The 15228-nt window shown below is 40.3% G+C and overlaps 1 protein-coding gene and 1 non-coding gene across 2 annotated transcripts in view; both read right to left on the reverse strand.

The window, feature by feature from the left end:
* Positions 1 to 15228, reverse strand: part of LOC145545664 (uncharacterized) — a 32678-nt gene that overhangs the window by 3852 nt on the left and 13598 nt on the right. Inside the window, exons 4-5 of the mRNA XM_081590498.1 lie at positions 5707 to 5783; positions 2876 to 2948 (exon numbers count right to left, since the gene is read on the reverse strand). Of these exons, the coding sequence (XP_081446624.1) occupies positions 2904 to 2948; positions 5707 to 5783 (122 nt within the window). The 3' untranslated portion in view covers positions 2876 to 2903. The remainder of the gene's footprint in view (positions 1 to 2875; positions 2949 to 5706; positions 5784 to 15228) is intronic.
* On the reverse strand, positions 5368 to 5440 carry TRNAE-UUC (transfer RNA glutamic acid (anticodon UUC)). Its single transcript has one exon. It is a non-coding gene; the product is annotated as a tRNA-Glu (tRNA).

Consider the following 15228-nt stretch of genomic DNA (forward strand, 5'->3'; position numbering starts at 1 on the left):
TGCCAGTGGGGAACTTGAGGGGAGAAGAGGAATGAGTATGGAAAACAGCATCTCAAACTCACATCCCCTCCCCTCTAAGATCAACAAGGACAAAATCTTCCCAGCAGCAAATCCTGGAGGATTCAAATTGTCCTCTTTTGGATTACATCACCATTTCTGAGAGCTGCAGTGGGCTTTGTTACCATAAGAAACAGAAGTGCTGGGCATAAAATGAAAAGTGGCCATTACAGTATAATGAAAATGTGTTTGTAAGATTTACATTTGTTATGGTTTTCATCAATATTAGTTTTTTAAAAAATAGTTTAAATAGATTCCCAAAGAGAGAATCCTAACTAATAAAATTGTAACCATTGGAAATTAGGTCTTAATTTATCCATAATTTTTTCCTTTATCCCATTTGTTACTATTTTTATGCTTATTGTATGATCATTTGATAATTGCTTGTCTGCCCAAGTGGAATGTAAACTTCATGAAGGCAGGGATATTTCTTTATTCACCATGATTTCCATAGCACTTAGAACATTCCTGGCATACAGCTGGCATCCAATACATCCTGTGAAGGACTGAATAAAGAATCAACTCAACCTTTTCTAGCTCAATGTAAGTCACCACCAGATGATTCCAAAGTTAGCTGAAGAATCATAGGTTAAGAAACACTGACAGAAAGAAAGAAAGATGGATACCTGGAATTGGAAGATCCAACTAGCTTCACCATTTATGGTCTGACAGGAAACTCCCAGAACAGAAACATGATAAATCAGAAAAATAATGATCTGATGAGCTAAACATTAAAAATGTAAGATGGTCATAAAAGAAAAAGGTTCAAAATTCTAGCTAATTCTGAAATTTTTAAAGTTTACAGAAAAAGCTAATATTTGTAGTATGTGAAAAACCAAATTTGGCTTAAGAAATCTACCACCTATCATTCTATTTGTATTTGATCCAATTTTTGGATGGAAATACCATCAAGCCAGACATCCAGAGAGATCTCATTACTGGCCTGTGTTTAATGGAGCAACACACTCATGAAAACACACCACTTGGGTACTTCACTGGGTTGTGCTAAAAATTATAGCCTTTCAAAGACTCTTGAATACACATGCTCTTGCCCTATGTACACTTTAATAAAATACAACTATTTGAATTTCTGTTAATTAAGCTTACAGCTTCTGGTGACCAGGACTTCCTGTGCCTGAGGCCAGGCCAGGACACTGGCTCCAGTGTGGTTGTTAACATGCAGAGAGAAGCATGTTAAGAAAGGTGGAGAATGAGAAATTTTGAGGCTGATGGGCACCCTGTAGGAAACCAAGATTTCTCTGAGGTCGGAGGAGGGGCCCAATGACATTGTGATTTATAATAGGAAATACATATTTGGGCTTTTTCCCCATCCCTGACACAGGGCTCCTAAAACCCTTGTAAATTCATAAGTGACAGGCACACTAGGGGCATCTTTATTTCTAATGAGGTGACTCTGGGTGGCTCCTGAATGGAGACTGGTCACCAGAAAGAGCAAGCCATGAGTAGAAGCTTTGAATTTTCAGCCCACCCTATCACTTCACTAGAGAAGGAAGCAGGGCTGGAAGTGGAGTTAATCATTGATCTTGTTATGTGAGGAAGCCTCCACAATATAAAAGCCTACTCATATAAAAATAGTAGGGGGCTTAAAGAGCTTCCAGATGGGTGAGTATGTAGAGATGAGGGGAGAGTGGCAGCCTTGGAGAGGGCACGGAAGGTCTGCGCTCTTTCCCCATATCTTACCCTAATCATTTCTTCCATTGGGCTGTTCCTGAGTTATATCCTTTTATAATAAACTGGTGATCTAGTAATTAAAGTGTGTCTCTGAGTTCTGTAAGCCACTTTAGCAAATTAATTGAATCCAAGGAGAGGGTAGTTGGAACCTCCATCTACAGCTGATGCATCAGAAGCCCAGCTGACAACCTGGACCTCTGACTGGCATCTGGAGAAGAAGGGTGGGAGGTGGGGGGTGGCAGTCTTGTAGGACTGAGCCCTTAGCTGTGGGGTCTGATGCTATCCCCAAGGAAATAGTGTCAGAACTGAGTCGAGTTGTAGGACCTCCAGATGGTGACTGAGAATTGCCTGGTGGTATGGGCTTCCCAGGTGGCACTAGTGGTAAAGAACCTGCCTGCCAGTGCAGGAGACTTAAGAGATGTGGGTTCGATCCCTAGGTCAGGAAGATCCCCGGAGGAGGGCATGGCACCCACTCCAGTATTCTTGCCTGGAGAATCCCATGGATAGAGGAGCCTAGCTAGTTACAGTCCATAGGGTTGGTAAGGGTTGGACATGACTGAAGCAACTTAGCACATGCACACACATGCACACATGGGAAACCCCATCCCACGTTGGAATTGGTACTAGAACCATCTTAGGCCCCCACCCCCCTCTCGCTAGAGACTCACACAGAGGGAAGGGGGCAGTGATTGACTCATGTGACTCCCTAGCAGGCAGTTCCATGCTTTCCTCCAAGAAATTGGGATGACAATCAGCATCGACACAGGTGAGCTCAGGGCCAGCATTTTGCTGATGCTTCGTCACCTTGCCTGACCTCAAACACCAGTCAAGAGGGCTGGCCAGGACAGTTTCCCATAAGAATCCACTTTCCATCCCACAATGTAACACCTCCATAAGTCAAGGTATGTTCAACACAAGGATTACTTCACAATGAAAGACTTAATTCCATGAACAGGAAAAAAGTATGCCCTAAGGAGAAATGTGAGGAATTTATCTGATAAAAGAGTTCTTGACTTCAGAAAGAGAAAATGGAAAGCACCAACTCTTCTGCGTCAGCAATAAAATGGTCTTTGGGGATTCAGGCAGCAAAGCAGAAAGAGCTCAGTCTACGGGGCAAAGCAGTTACCTTGAGTGATGGGTCTGGTGCACACAGCTCAGTGGCTTTCCTGGTGGGTTGCCCTCTGGTTCCGTCTCCCCATCTGTAAAAGAATGAAAGGTTATCTTAAGTTCTCATCCAGGTTTAATTTTCTAACTTTCATATAAGTTTCTCAGTTAAAAATGATAAAACTTGCTAACTGTACCATTGTTAGGATGTTTTTCTACTCTTTAAGGGACGATATAGGGAGCATTTTCCAACATTGATGAGGGAATGAAATGACTACGAGACTGTACTTGTCTCACTAAAGCAACAGCTCACAGCGTATTCTTTCAGAAGACAACTGTACTTTGTCTCTCTTTCAATCACTCGTGCCCCACTCACTTTTCCCTTGTGACCCTTACTCCTCCGGAAGCAGTTTTAGAGCTGCTTCTTATGAGAACTCTTTTTTAAAGGAGAAAACTATTCTTCCTACACAAATCCAAACAGGATTTACTAAATGGTAAATTTGGCTAGAGCACTGACAAAATTGGGTTTCGCTCGTGGCTTAGTGATAAAAGAATCTGCCAGCCAGTGCAGGAGACAGGGTTAGATCCTTGGGTGGGGAAGATCCCCTGGACAAGGGCAACCCACTCCAGTACTCTTGCCTGGGAAATCCCACGGACAGAGGAGACTGGTGGGCTACAGCCCATGGGGTTGCTAAAAAGTCAGACATGACTTAGCAACTAAAACAGCAATAACGATTGACAAAATCAGTTTTTAAATTCAGTGTTGAGCAGTGGTCTCCATCACCTTTGCATATAATCATATTAGCATCCCAGTGTATCTTGTTTTCTTTTTCATTCCCAGGTCATAGTTACCCCAGACCCCAGGCTCCTCCCACCAAGCTTAGCTCCACCCATTGCACACACACATCACAACACACTTTGCTTCCATACTCCAATGTCTTTACCCTGACTGCAGGATAAAGTCTAAAGATTTGACTCAACCCTGGAATCCATTCTCACTGGTTCATGTCTGTCTGAGCACCCCAGCTACCATTACTCCCTCACACAGTCCGTGGTCCTGTCTCTGGGAAGATTCCCAGTTCCAGGCACATCCCAGACCCTTCCCACTTTGCTCATTCTCTTTACTGACTTGGACCATCTTTCCTCCTTTTTTCTGGCATTTGAATCCTATCAGTTTTTCAAAACCCAGTGGAGGTCCCCTTTTCGCTATGGAGCTTTCCCAGAACTTCACATCTTGGAGGGCACTATCCTCACCTTGTATAGTCCACTGCCTGGCACAGCAAGAGAAAATTACCTCAGTAGTCTCAAAAGTATTCCTCATGGGTCCGTGATCTCCTTAGCAGGGCTGAGTCCACTTTCAGTCAGCACTTAAAAGCTTACAGGCCCCCTAGAGCATGGTCAGGTGAGATAGGACTCAAAGTACAAAGGTAGTCCCCTGACTAGTCTCAACAGAACAGGACTAGGAGGCCCAAGGGTGAGCCAACTTCCAGTGAGATGAAGAACCCCAAGAAGGGCCAGAGGCACCTTCTCTTATCAGGTGCAGTCTGCTGAGTCCTGAATACTGCGTCCTTCTATTTTTTACTACCGTCTCCTTCCCTCTCTCTGCTAATCTTTTGGGGTGATTAGAAGGGGATGGGTAAAAGTTGAATTCCCTAAGACCTGGGTTTTTTCTCCTGAGCCTAAGGCAGTTTAACCTAATTCTTGCCCCAGTGGGTCAAAGTGAACTTTTGACCCAGGTGTGAACAAGGTCTCTGCAAGTAGAGGTTTGATGGAGGCCTGATAACCACATCACTGCTGATGGTGATTGCAGCCATGAAATTAAAAGATGCTTACTCCTTGGAAGGAAGGTTATGACCAACCTAGATAGCATATTGAAAAGCAGAGACATTACTTTGCCAACAAAGGTCTGTCTAGTCAAGGCTATGGTTTTTCCAGTGGTCATGTGTGGATGTGAGAGTTGGACGGTGAAGAAAGCTGAGAACTGAAGAATTGATGCTTTTGAACTGTGGTGTTGGAGGAAACTCTTGAGAATCCCTTGGACTGCAAGGAGATCCAACCAGTCCATCCTAAAGGAGATCAGTCCTGGATATTCATTGGAAAGAGTCATGTTGAAGCTGAAACTCCAATACTTTGGCCACCTCATGCGAAGAGTTGACTCATTGGAAAAGACCCTAATGCTGGGAAGGATTGGGGGCAGGAGGAGAAGGGGGCAGGAGGAGAAGGGGACGACAGAGGATGAGATGGTTGGATGGCATCACTAACTCGATGGACATGGGTTTGGGTAAACTCCGAGAGTTGGTGATGGACAGGGAGGCCTGGCGTGCTGCGATTCATGGGGTCGCAAAGAGTTGGACATGACTGAGCGACTGAACTGAACTGAACTGAACTGAACTGATAACCACAACATTCAGAAGGTGATTTGCTCAGGGTGATAATGAAAGTGATAACATAATTCATTCACACTGTTATCTTTTTTTTTTTTTTTTTGCCATACCACAGCATGCAGGATCTTAGTTCCCTGACCAGGGATTGAACCTAGGCCCTTGGTGGTGAAAGCACGGAGTCCTAACCACTGGACCACCAGGGAAGTTCTCTAATTCATTCACATTGATTGAACTCTTATCCTGTGGCAGGCCTTCTTGTTTGTACCTTTCATTCATGCATGTAATTCTCACAACAGTTGTCTAAGTTGGACATTATTCTCTGCCTTTTACAATGAGAAAAACTTTCATGTCCAAAGGTGAGCTGCCTTTCTCCAAGTCACACAGCTAGTGAGTGGCAAAGTTGTTTTCATTTAGGGGAAGAACCTTAGCTTAACTTACTTTACCATAAAATCAGAGGAGAGAAACTCACGTGTTTGCAGGAAGCAGTCTTCAACACATTCCAGGCTTCTCGAATGGTACCTCTGGGATCTCTGGGCCTCTCATTACCTGAAATAAGAAAATGGCAAAAGTTTAATTATTCATTTTCCATCACCCTTAATGAGGGGATTAACTGCCATGTGAAACAAAAGGAAATAGTCTGACCTTCTGGCTGTCAGGAAGTGATAATTAACTAAAACCTCTAGTCAGTGGAAACAGACAAATGAAAGTGTTTTACTGATCTTGATGCAAATGAGCTGTCAGGGTCACTAATTGAAGTCACATAATAGAGCAATGACAATGAAAAAATAAACACATGCCCAAAATAGACATTTTCTGAAGTACAGTTTGTTTACAGATGCTCTTCAGGAGTTTCCAAAACTCTGCTGACCCACTTTATGTCTTAGGGTTTTGAATATTTTGAAAGGGTAGGGTTTGCAGGGCCCTAGTTTGCTGGGAGGGCAACAGAGGGGAGGCTGTGTGTATGGCGGGGATGGGGAAGTTGTCAACTAAAATAATCAATAATAAGAACAGAAAAGAGTTTTATTTGAACCAAACTAGCCCAGAAATCAGCTTCCCAGATTACTCTGGAAAAACTGCTCCAGAAAAGGTTTCCAGCACAGTTTTTTATCTTGTCAGAACAAAAACATTAAACAAGTCAGGGTTAAATTTTTTTCAAGGTTTAAAAAAAAAAAAAAAAAAAGAACAGACCAGCATGTACACAATGAGTCAGTATGGCCTTGGCTCCTGGGAAGGCAGTCTTATCATGGAAGGAAGACCAGAATTGCATACCAGGATGGAGGGCATTAGGCCTTAATTTTTAACATGGACATTCTTTACCTTTGGTCAATATGCCCTTTTCCTTAATAATTAAAGTCCATGTGCAGTGTACATTTGATAGGCCACAAACAAGCTATTTTAGTTAGCCTCAAGTTTAAATTAAATCATGGGTAAGCCAGAACGACTTCCCCAAACCTCAACATGTGAACATTTCTCAGAGTCTGTTTAGCCTCAGATTTGAGGAGCATCAAGTAAGTGGAGACTAATTTGGAGACCTGTTCATCTCAGCCTCAGGATCAACTGGTTGGTTTTTCATCGCTTGGTTGATTGGTTTGACCAAAAGTTACTGCAGGAATGATTCATGGAACCATTCTGCTGCACGGCATGTAAACACAGCCTTCTAATCTAGACTTTAGCTATTAAAATGGTCATAAATAGCTGCAAATTACTACTGTTGCGTAACTGGTGACTTCATCATGGCTCTTGCCGAACAGATGGAGCCGCGTTCCAGGCAGTGCTGCAGGGCCGGGCTGGTCCACAGCCTGTAACGAGTGCAGCCTGGTAGATGTGACATGGATGACAACCTGGCATCCTCCTTGTTCCAGAGTAACACATTTTTCAAAAGGCTATCAAGCCTTCAAAGCCTCACACATGCTGAATGATATATAAGTATATAACTGCCCCAAATATGGCAAAAAGAGTTGCTATTAATAACCCTAAGAGTCATGGGGATTTGGGCAGTCCAGTTTCTCTGCCAAAAGTTAAGAATGTTTGCTCGGTGTTTTGATTTTTTTTTTTTTAAACTCTGTTCTTGATTTGCTTTAGTACATTTCCTATTTAGCTACTCCACTAAGTATATGTCAGACTTTATCTGTGACCTTACTAGGACATACCAACGCATACAGGACGGGAATAGAAGGCCTTTTAAAGCTATTGGGGCTTTCAAAATCGTGTCTAGTAAACATTTTCCATTTCTCTCTACCATAGCGACTATCACCTTTGCCATATATGCAGAAATTGCTAAAGGGCCAGGGAAGAAACTCCCTAAGTTACTTATATTGATTATAATATTGTACCATTAACTATTTCTTGAACATTTATTCTCACCAGACAGTGTTTCTATACATTCCTAAGCTTTGCATCAACCTTCCAAAGTGAGTGTTATTCCTACTTCACAAACCAAGACTCAGACATTAAGTAACTGCCCTGAGCTGATATGCAAGTGACTCTCAGGGCTGGAATGCACACTCAAAGCCCCTTGACTTGAGCCATATGAAACTGCTAGTGGTCAATCATTTCTGACCATCAGTGGCGATTTTATGGTTTAGCCCATTACTACAATGTGTTGGTTCTGAAAGGAAATCTAGAATCTCCTTCTGACATCACTGCTCATTTGATTGGAATTTTTTCAATGCAGAACTGGGAGGAGAGGGAGGGGAAGTGGTCAAATGATCTCTTTTCCTTCCACTGATGATTATTATTATGACAAGTAAAGACATGATGTGAAACTGTACCAAAAAAAAAAAGGCAAAACATGTCAAAAACTCTCTGTTCTACTCACATTCTCTGACACATTCTATGTGAAAATCTCCACATGGAAATATGCTCATCAAACTTTTCCAAGCACTGAAATGATTCCTAGCATTTAAAAGCTAATGATGTTAAGATACAATTTTGATAGATCATGTGTTTTAGTAAGCAGGTAGGCTATGAGTCTATAATACCTATATATTAAAAAGATAATTTGGCAAGAGCAATTAAAATTTCTTGTGAATTACCAGAACGTCAATAACATAGTGGCTTAGATAGGAACTATTGTCTATAACAAATTATTTCTCTGAGATTTTTTTTTAGAAATAATTAATAAGAAACTTTTTAATTCAGTTTTATCCAATGATAAAGTAAGAAAAGGAAATATTATGGCAACCAATAATAATTATTGTATTTAATTCAAGATAGCCACTGAATGGTAAATTGTTAAATGCATCATAATTGGGATGTTTAGTGTCACATGTTTGGGTCAAAAGATAAATAATAAAAAAAAGGTTAATGAGACTTAGAGTGAGATTTCAGTCAGAAGAAGAATCTCATTTTACTGAAGGGGAAACTGAGGCAGAAGAAAACTAAATTAAATAGCAGAACCATTCAACTCACTGGCAATACCTCAGTGACTAGCATTCAGTTCTCTTCTCAGTTAATGCTTTCCCTCCCTAAAATCACAGTCTGCTGCTGCTGTTGCTAAGTTGCTTCAGTCATGTCCGACTCTTCGTGACCCCATGGACTGCAGCCTACTGGGCTCCTCCGTCCATGGGACTTTCCAGGCAAGAGTACTGGAGTGGGGTGCCATTGCCTTCTCCAGTGCATGAAAGGGAAAAGTGAAAGTGAAGTCGCTCAGTCGTGTCCGACTCTTCGAGACCCCATGGACTGCAGCCCACCAGGCTCCTCCGTCCATGGGATTTTCCAGGCAGGAGTACTGAAGTGGGGTGCCCTTGCCTTCTCCGAAAATCACAGTCTAGCTCTATGTAATATTGTTTATTGTACTCTACATTTCTTTTCCTTGAAGATATCTGGGACAAATAATGAGATGTGCCTAACAAGTTAATACATTAAAATGAACTCAATATCCTGGATGATTATATTCTAAGATGGGATAAACTAGATTCTTATTGAAACAAGATGATCAAATAACTTTAAAAGTAAATTTCTGTAGATCTACTACTAGACTTCAAAGTCTGATTGGCCTTTCTCATGGTCAGAAAAAGTTTCCTTTCTATCTGACCCTTTCCAGACTCTCTGTTTACCTCTCATATGGGAGGCATCTGATTTCACATACTGGAGGATTTAACAAGACTCAAGGTTTTAACTCAATATTATGAATAGAAATCTGAAACATCACAAAGTTTATAATAGCTTTACCATATTACTTGCGAACCAAATGACACAACCAAAGGGGAGAAGTACCCACAATGAAAGAATTTCTAATATTTTTCTAATATAGTGATAAACATATAGAGAAAGAAAAGGAAAATAAGTGTATTAACTGATGGATGAATGATTCAGCTTCTACATTAACAATGACTCAGTCTGTAAAAACTGGCAAGTTTACAAAATAAATCATACTACTGGACCAGAAAAGACAGGCACATAATATGCAAGTGAGCCAAACATGCTCACAAAATAATTTTCTTTTATTTCCATATATGATTTTCTTGAGTGTTCTGAATATTACTCTGGCCTTTAATGACATGGAAAAGGGAAATAAAATGTTAACAATTGCTAGAAAAAACAGTTCTTTATGCACGAAAATAACTTGCCTTAAACAGTATTTATGAATAGCACTGGATTCAAGAGTTTCTATTAATAATCCTTCATTGGCCATAGGTCAAGTCTGTGAGAATGGCCCCTTTTCCAAGGAAGGAGTGGAAAATTGCACTGTAGCCCGTCCTTCGGAGCCACTGGGTTTATGTGCTGACACCTGCATTGATGAACATGTGCTGAGCGTCCTCATTGGAAATTCAGCTTTATGACTGGCAGGTAATGGACGTGACCTTGTGGATTTATGGACCAATGTTGGGAGTGTACGGATGGAACAAGAGGTTGTGCTGGCTCAGAAAATCCCTTCAAATACCTATATTGGCCTCGTTAACCATAACCTTGTGACTATGACTGGGCCACCTCTATGTCTTCTTTTCCTGGGCTAAGTAAACGCTGCTTTCCTGTCTTTCTCATCCTCTTCAAACTATTCTAGCAAAGTTCACATGGAAGTCCAGAAAGAGGAGCAAAAGGGAAAGTTCTGACATTCTAAAATTTAAGAGAGGTGGAGAAAGAGTATTTGTTCAATTTATGTATACGACAAGTATCCATCCAAGTGAATGCTATAGGGGTCAGCCTTCATATAGTACATTCATATACTAAGGTGCCAAGTATGCAAAGACAGTGAAGACATAATCCTTTCCTATTCTCAGGCACTTATAATTTGATAGAAGAGTTTTGTATGTGTGTGAGTGTGTGTGTATGTTATAGGGGAATGGAAAAATGTTTCTGCATAGTGATAAGCAGCCCTTTGAGGCAGAGAGCATGGTCAGCTACTGAGATAAAAGAACTTGCTCTGGGAAGATTCCTAAAATATATTCTAACTGATGCCCAAAATGGTATTGGGAATTATTATTCCTTGGTGTCTAATGCTGCACTCTCACAGCAGCGCTTTTTAAAGATATTGCTGGAGAGGTCAGACAATTTGATATGGGAGAGTTTTTCAGGTCACATTCTTTCCTCACAGGAGAGAGAAGGACTGCACCAAAGCAGGGTGCCGGTCGGGAAGGGAAACCCATCAGTCAAGAGACTGTTGGTTGCCAGGAATCTAATCTCATGTGAATTAACTCAAATTAAAAAGAGGAGTTACCTGTAAAGATAAAACTGGCAATCTTATGGACATCCAGAGGCAGGAAGCAAAGTCCAGGTGGATGTCATAGCAACCTAAGCTGGGAACTAGAATTTCAGTGGGTCTCTGATTCTCTCTCTCTTTTTTTCACTCTTTCTTTTTTGACTCTTCTCCCTGTTTTTTTAGCATATCTAATGCCTTCCCTCTGAAGAGTTGGCTTCCTCTGATTATTTATAATTTGGCTTTCAAGTAACTCTGGTTGTATTTGACTTTGGCATTCACTGGTGCCAACCTCAGTCCAGACTGGATGTGAGCTCTGAGCAGGAGCCCACAGCCACTGATGCCCAGGTCTGTAATTCGGTTCAGATTTTGAGAGAGTGGCTGTCCATGAGGCTGCTCCTGGTCTATTCAGATTGGGGCGAGATAGAGATGGCGTGGGGTCAGGGCCACTTAGGCCTATCCTTTATAGCAGAGACTGTGAACAGCAGGAATTCTCAGAGGTAGGAACTGGGGAGAAGGAACAAATGTCTGGCAGAATGTCAACCACTACTCCAAATCAAATGTTTCCTTCTCACAGTGTGGCAGGGGGCAAGCCTCACGTGAAGAGGAGAGGAACCCTGTCTGCTATGACACAAAGCAGGACACACTGAGTAGGACAGCATTTGGAGCATGGATAATAACGTGGTTTCTGAGTCTGCATCCTTTTCTCCCTCTACTACAAATTTAACAGAAAATAATTGCTGTTTCAGTGGTGGCGCTGCCACCCCTGTGAATGGGGCCAAGAGAATCTTTGGGTAAATTGATGAGACACTACTAGGTAAGTTAAGCAAGTAGGTGTTAGTTGCTCAGTCTTGTCTGACTCGTTGTGATCCCATGGGCTGTAGCCCACCAGGCTCCTCTGTCCCTAGAATTCTCCAGGCAAGAATACTGGAGTGGGTTGCCATGCCCTCCTCCAGGGGATCTTCTCTACTTAGGGATCGAACCCAGGTCTCCTGCATTGCAGGCAGATTCTTCACTGTCTGAGCCATCAAGGAAGCCCCCATGCAGCCATATACTGAGGTACTTTTCATTAATTCATTCAGTTAGTTAATGTTAGAAAGTACCTGTTCTGTCTTGTGCTAGAAGAGCTGCTGCTGCTGCTGCTAAGTCGCTTCAGTCGTGTCCAACTCTGTGCAACCCCATAGACGGTAGCACACCAGGCTCCCCCGTCCCTGGGATTCTCCAGGCAAGAACACTGGAGTGGGTTGCCATTTCCTTCTCCAATGCATGAAAGGGAAAAGTGAAAGTGAAGTCGCTCAGTTATGTCTGACCCTTAGCGAACCCATGGACTGCAGCCTACCAGGCTCCTCCATCCATGGGAGTTTCCAGGCAAGAGTACTGGAGTGGGGTGCCATTTCCTGCTAGAAGTGCAGGAGAGCCCTATATACTCCAGAAGTTTATTTTATTAATGGTTCTTTGGGGTATGTGTTTGTTGACTTTCCATTGAATACAATCTAGATATCACCAGTGAGAAGTTCCCAAAATACTCTTGGGATCTACTGTATCTAAAAATTTCTAAAAGCAAAATATTAATAAATAGTATTGATATATAATCAATGCTCATTACTGGTTCTTAAAACTAAGTTCAGTCCAGTGCCTGGAAAGAAAAACTAAGCAGAAAGACTAAAATAAACATAATATAATGCAACTCACTTTCTCTTTCTCGCTTCTGTGTGGCTTTAATGTGAGCTTCTAACTGGGAGGAAACTTACTGTGTTTGCTACAGGCAGATGTTTATGTGTGTTTTGAGTTTTAAAAATCTAGATAAGGAGCTATAAAAAGAAGGAAGAGGGTGTTCATTTAAGAAGTTTTCATTAAATTGTATATTTTGAGGGGTGTATCTTCCATAGCCATACTTTTCTTTATAGACATATAAGTTATTTTAGGAATTCCTAGTTGATACAATAATCAGAAACCTGAACCAGGCATCAGGGGACTTGGGTTCAGTGTACGGTGTGTAAATCTAAATGAGTTTCTTTCCTCCCATGATCCCCACTTTTTTGTCTTTTTGGCTTATCTATCAAGTTACTGGGGGCTTCCCCAATGGCTTAGTGGGAAAGAATCTGCCTGCAATGTAGGAGATGCAGGAGACTTGGGTTCAATCCTTGGGTCAGGAAAATCCCCTGGAGGAGGACATGGCAATCCACTCCAATATTTGTGCCTCAAAAATCCTGTGGACAGAGGAGCCTGGCGGGTTACAAAAGCAGAAGGCAAAAGAAGAAGGGGTGGCAGAGGATGAGATGGTTAGATAGTATCACTGACTCAATAGACAAGAATTTGAGCAAACTCTGAAAGATGGTGGAGGACAGAGGAGCCTGACAGGCTTCAGTCTATAATGTTGCGAAGAGTCTGACACAACTTAGTGACTGAAAAGTGAAAGTGAAAGTTGCTCAGCGGTGTCCTGCTTTTTGCGACCCTATGGAACTGTACAGTCCATGGAATTCTCCAGGCCAGAATACTGGAGTGGGTAGCCTTTCCCTTCTCCAGGGGATCTTCCCAACCCAACAACACAATCAAGTTATTAACAGTATCAACTGCGAGGTAAATGCTAACACTCTTTGAAAACTGGAGAACAACATTCAGTAAGTATTTGAATTTGACTGAGTAAATTCAGAACTTTACTGAAAAATCAGTATTATTGCCTGACCTTGATACTAAAGTTGTCTTACCCAAATTTACAATCTATTTTTGGTGATTATGTAATCAAAATTCCATCTCAAATATATTTAAACTAACATACTTAACTCACATAGTGGCTGCATGGCAAGTCTATTTTCAGAAAAAAAAAATGCTGGAAGGAATAAAAAACATTGAAAAGGGTAAGTACATGGATATTTATAAATTGCTATTAACTGTGCAAAACAGTAATTTTAATTTTTTTGGAGAGTAAAATCTATGTACAAGTAAAACGCAAAACAAGAACAGAAAAGGCAGGAAGGTTAAACAGCTTGAAAGGTTTAAGGATATAAAAATATCAGAGAAGTGGTAAAAATAATAATTTTTATAAGTCTGTAATAAACCTATATGTTGTAATCTCTAGGATAACTATTATCAGCATAAGAAACTAATGTATTATTTGTAAGTTATTAGAATAAAAACATTCAATAATTTAAAATTTTTGAATAATCTAAAAAAGGCAAAAAAGAGGGAAAAAAGCATAAAACAAGGAAAAAAGGAATATGAAAGAGACGAGCCTAATAGAAAATGAAAAATGAGATAATATCAAGAAACCTAATTATGCCAGCAACTACACTGAATGTAACTGAACTAAACTTGAAGTAAAAGACTATGATTTTCAGACTAGGTTTAAAAAACCCAACTGTATGCTTTAAATATATTAACAAAGAAATGTTTAATGTAAAAGGAAAGATAAATATATCATGCAACACTAACAACACCGAAAATCATTATATAAATTTACCAGTATCAGGCAATGTGAACTTTAAAGCAAGAAATATTATCAGAGATAAAGAGAGGTCAGTCCAATAGGAAGATATTACAGTCCTAAGTTTCTATACACCCAATAGCATTGTTTCAAAATAAATCAAACCAAAATGGACAGAATGAAAAGGAAAAATGTTCAAATCAACAATCACAATAGGCAGCATTAGCATAACATTCTCAACAGCTGGTAGAATAAGCTAAAAATAAAAAACCAGTAAGGATATAGAAGATAATAACAGTACAATTAGCAAACCTGATTTAATTGCTTTGCACATAAAATTACACTTACTAATGACCGTTTCATATTCATTTCAAGTGTACACGGAACATTTATTAAAACCCATGTATTGTAATATAGTCTCAGCAATCTCAAAATGTTGAAATATTTAAGAATATCTTCTCTGACCCCCTTGAATTGAACTAGAGATTAATAATGGAAACAGAAAAAAACCCAACTTCCTAAATAATACACTATAAATAATCCACAGGATAAAGAAAAAAACAGAGAATAGAAAATATTTTAAACTGAACAATTAATAATCATTTTAAAGCTTATGGGAAAAAAACTAAAATGATATTTGAAGGAAATATATAACTTTCAAAGAATATGGTAGAAAAAGTCTAAAAATCAACGATTTACGTATTAATCTCAAGAAACTAGAAAAAGAGCAGCAGTCAAACCTAAGGAAATAAATGATAGAGATAAAAACCAAATCAAGGAAATAATAATCCAACATATATAATACAGAAAATCAACAAACTCAAAAATTGGTTTTGAAAAGATCAGCAACTTAATACAACCAAGACTGTTCAAGAAAAGTAAAAAAACAAAAACAAAAATTAGCAACAACCGCAATGAAAGGGAGCTAT

This window comes from Giraffa tippelskirchi, chromosome 4, assembly GCF_054371585.1.
Source record: "Giraffa tippelskirchi isolate mGirTip1 chromosome 4, T2T-mGirTip1v1.2.pri, whole genome shotgun sequence".
NCBI lineage: Eukaryota > Metazoa > Chordata > Mammalia > Artiodactyla > Giraffidae > Giraffa > Giraffa tippelskirchi.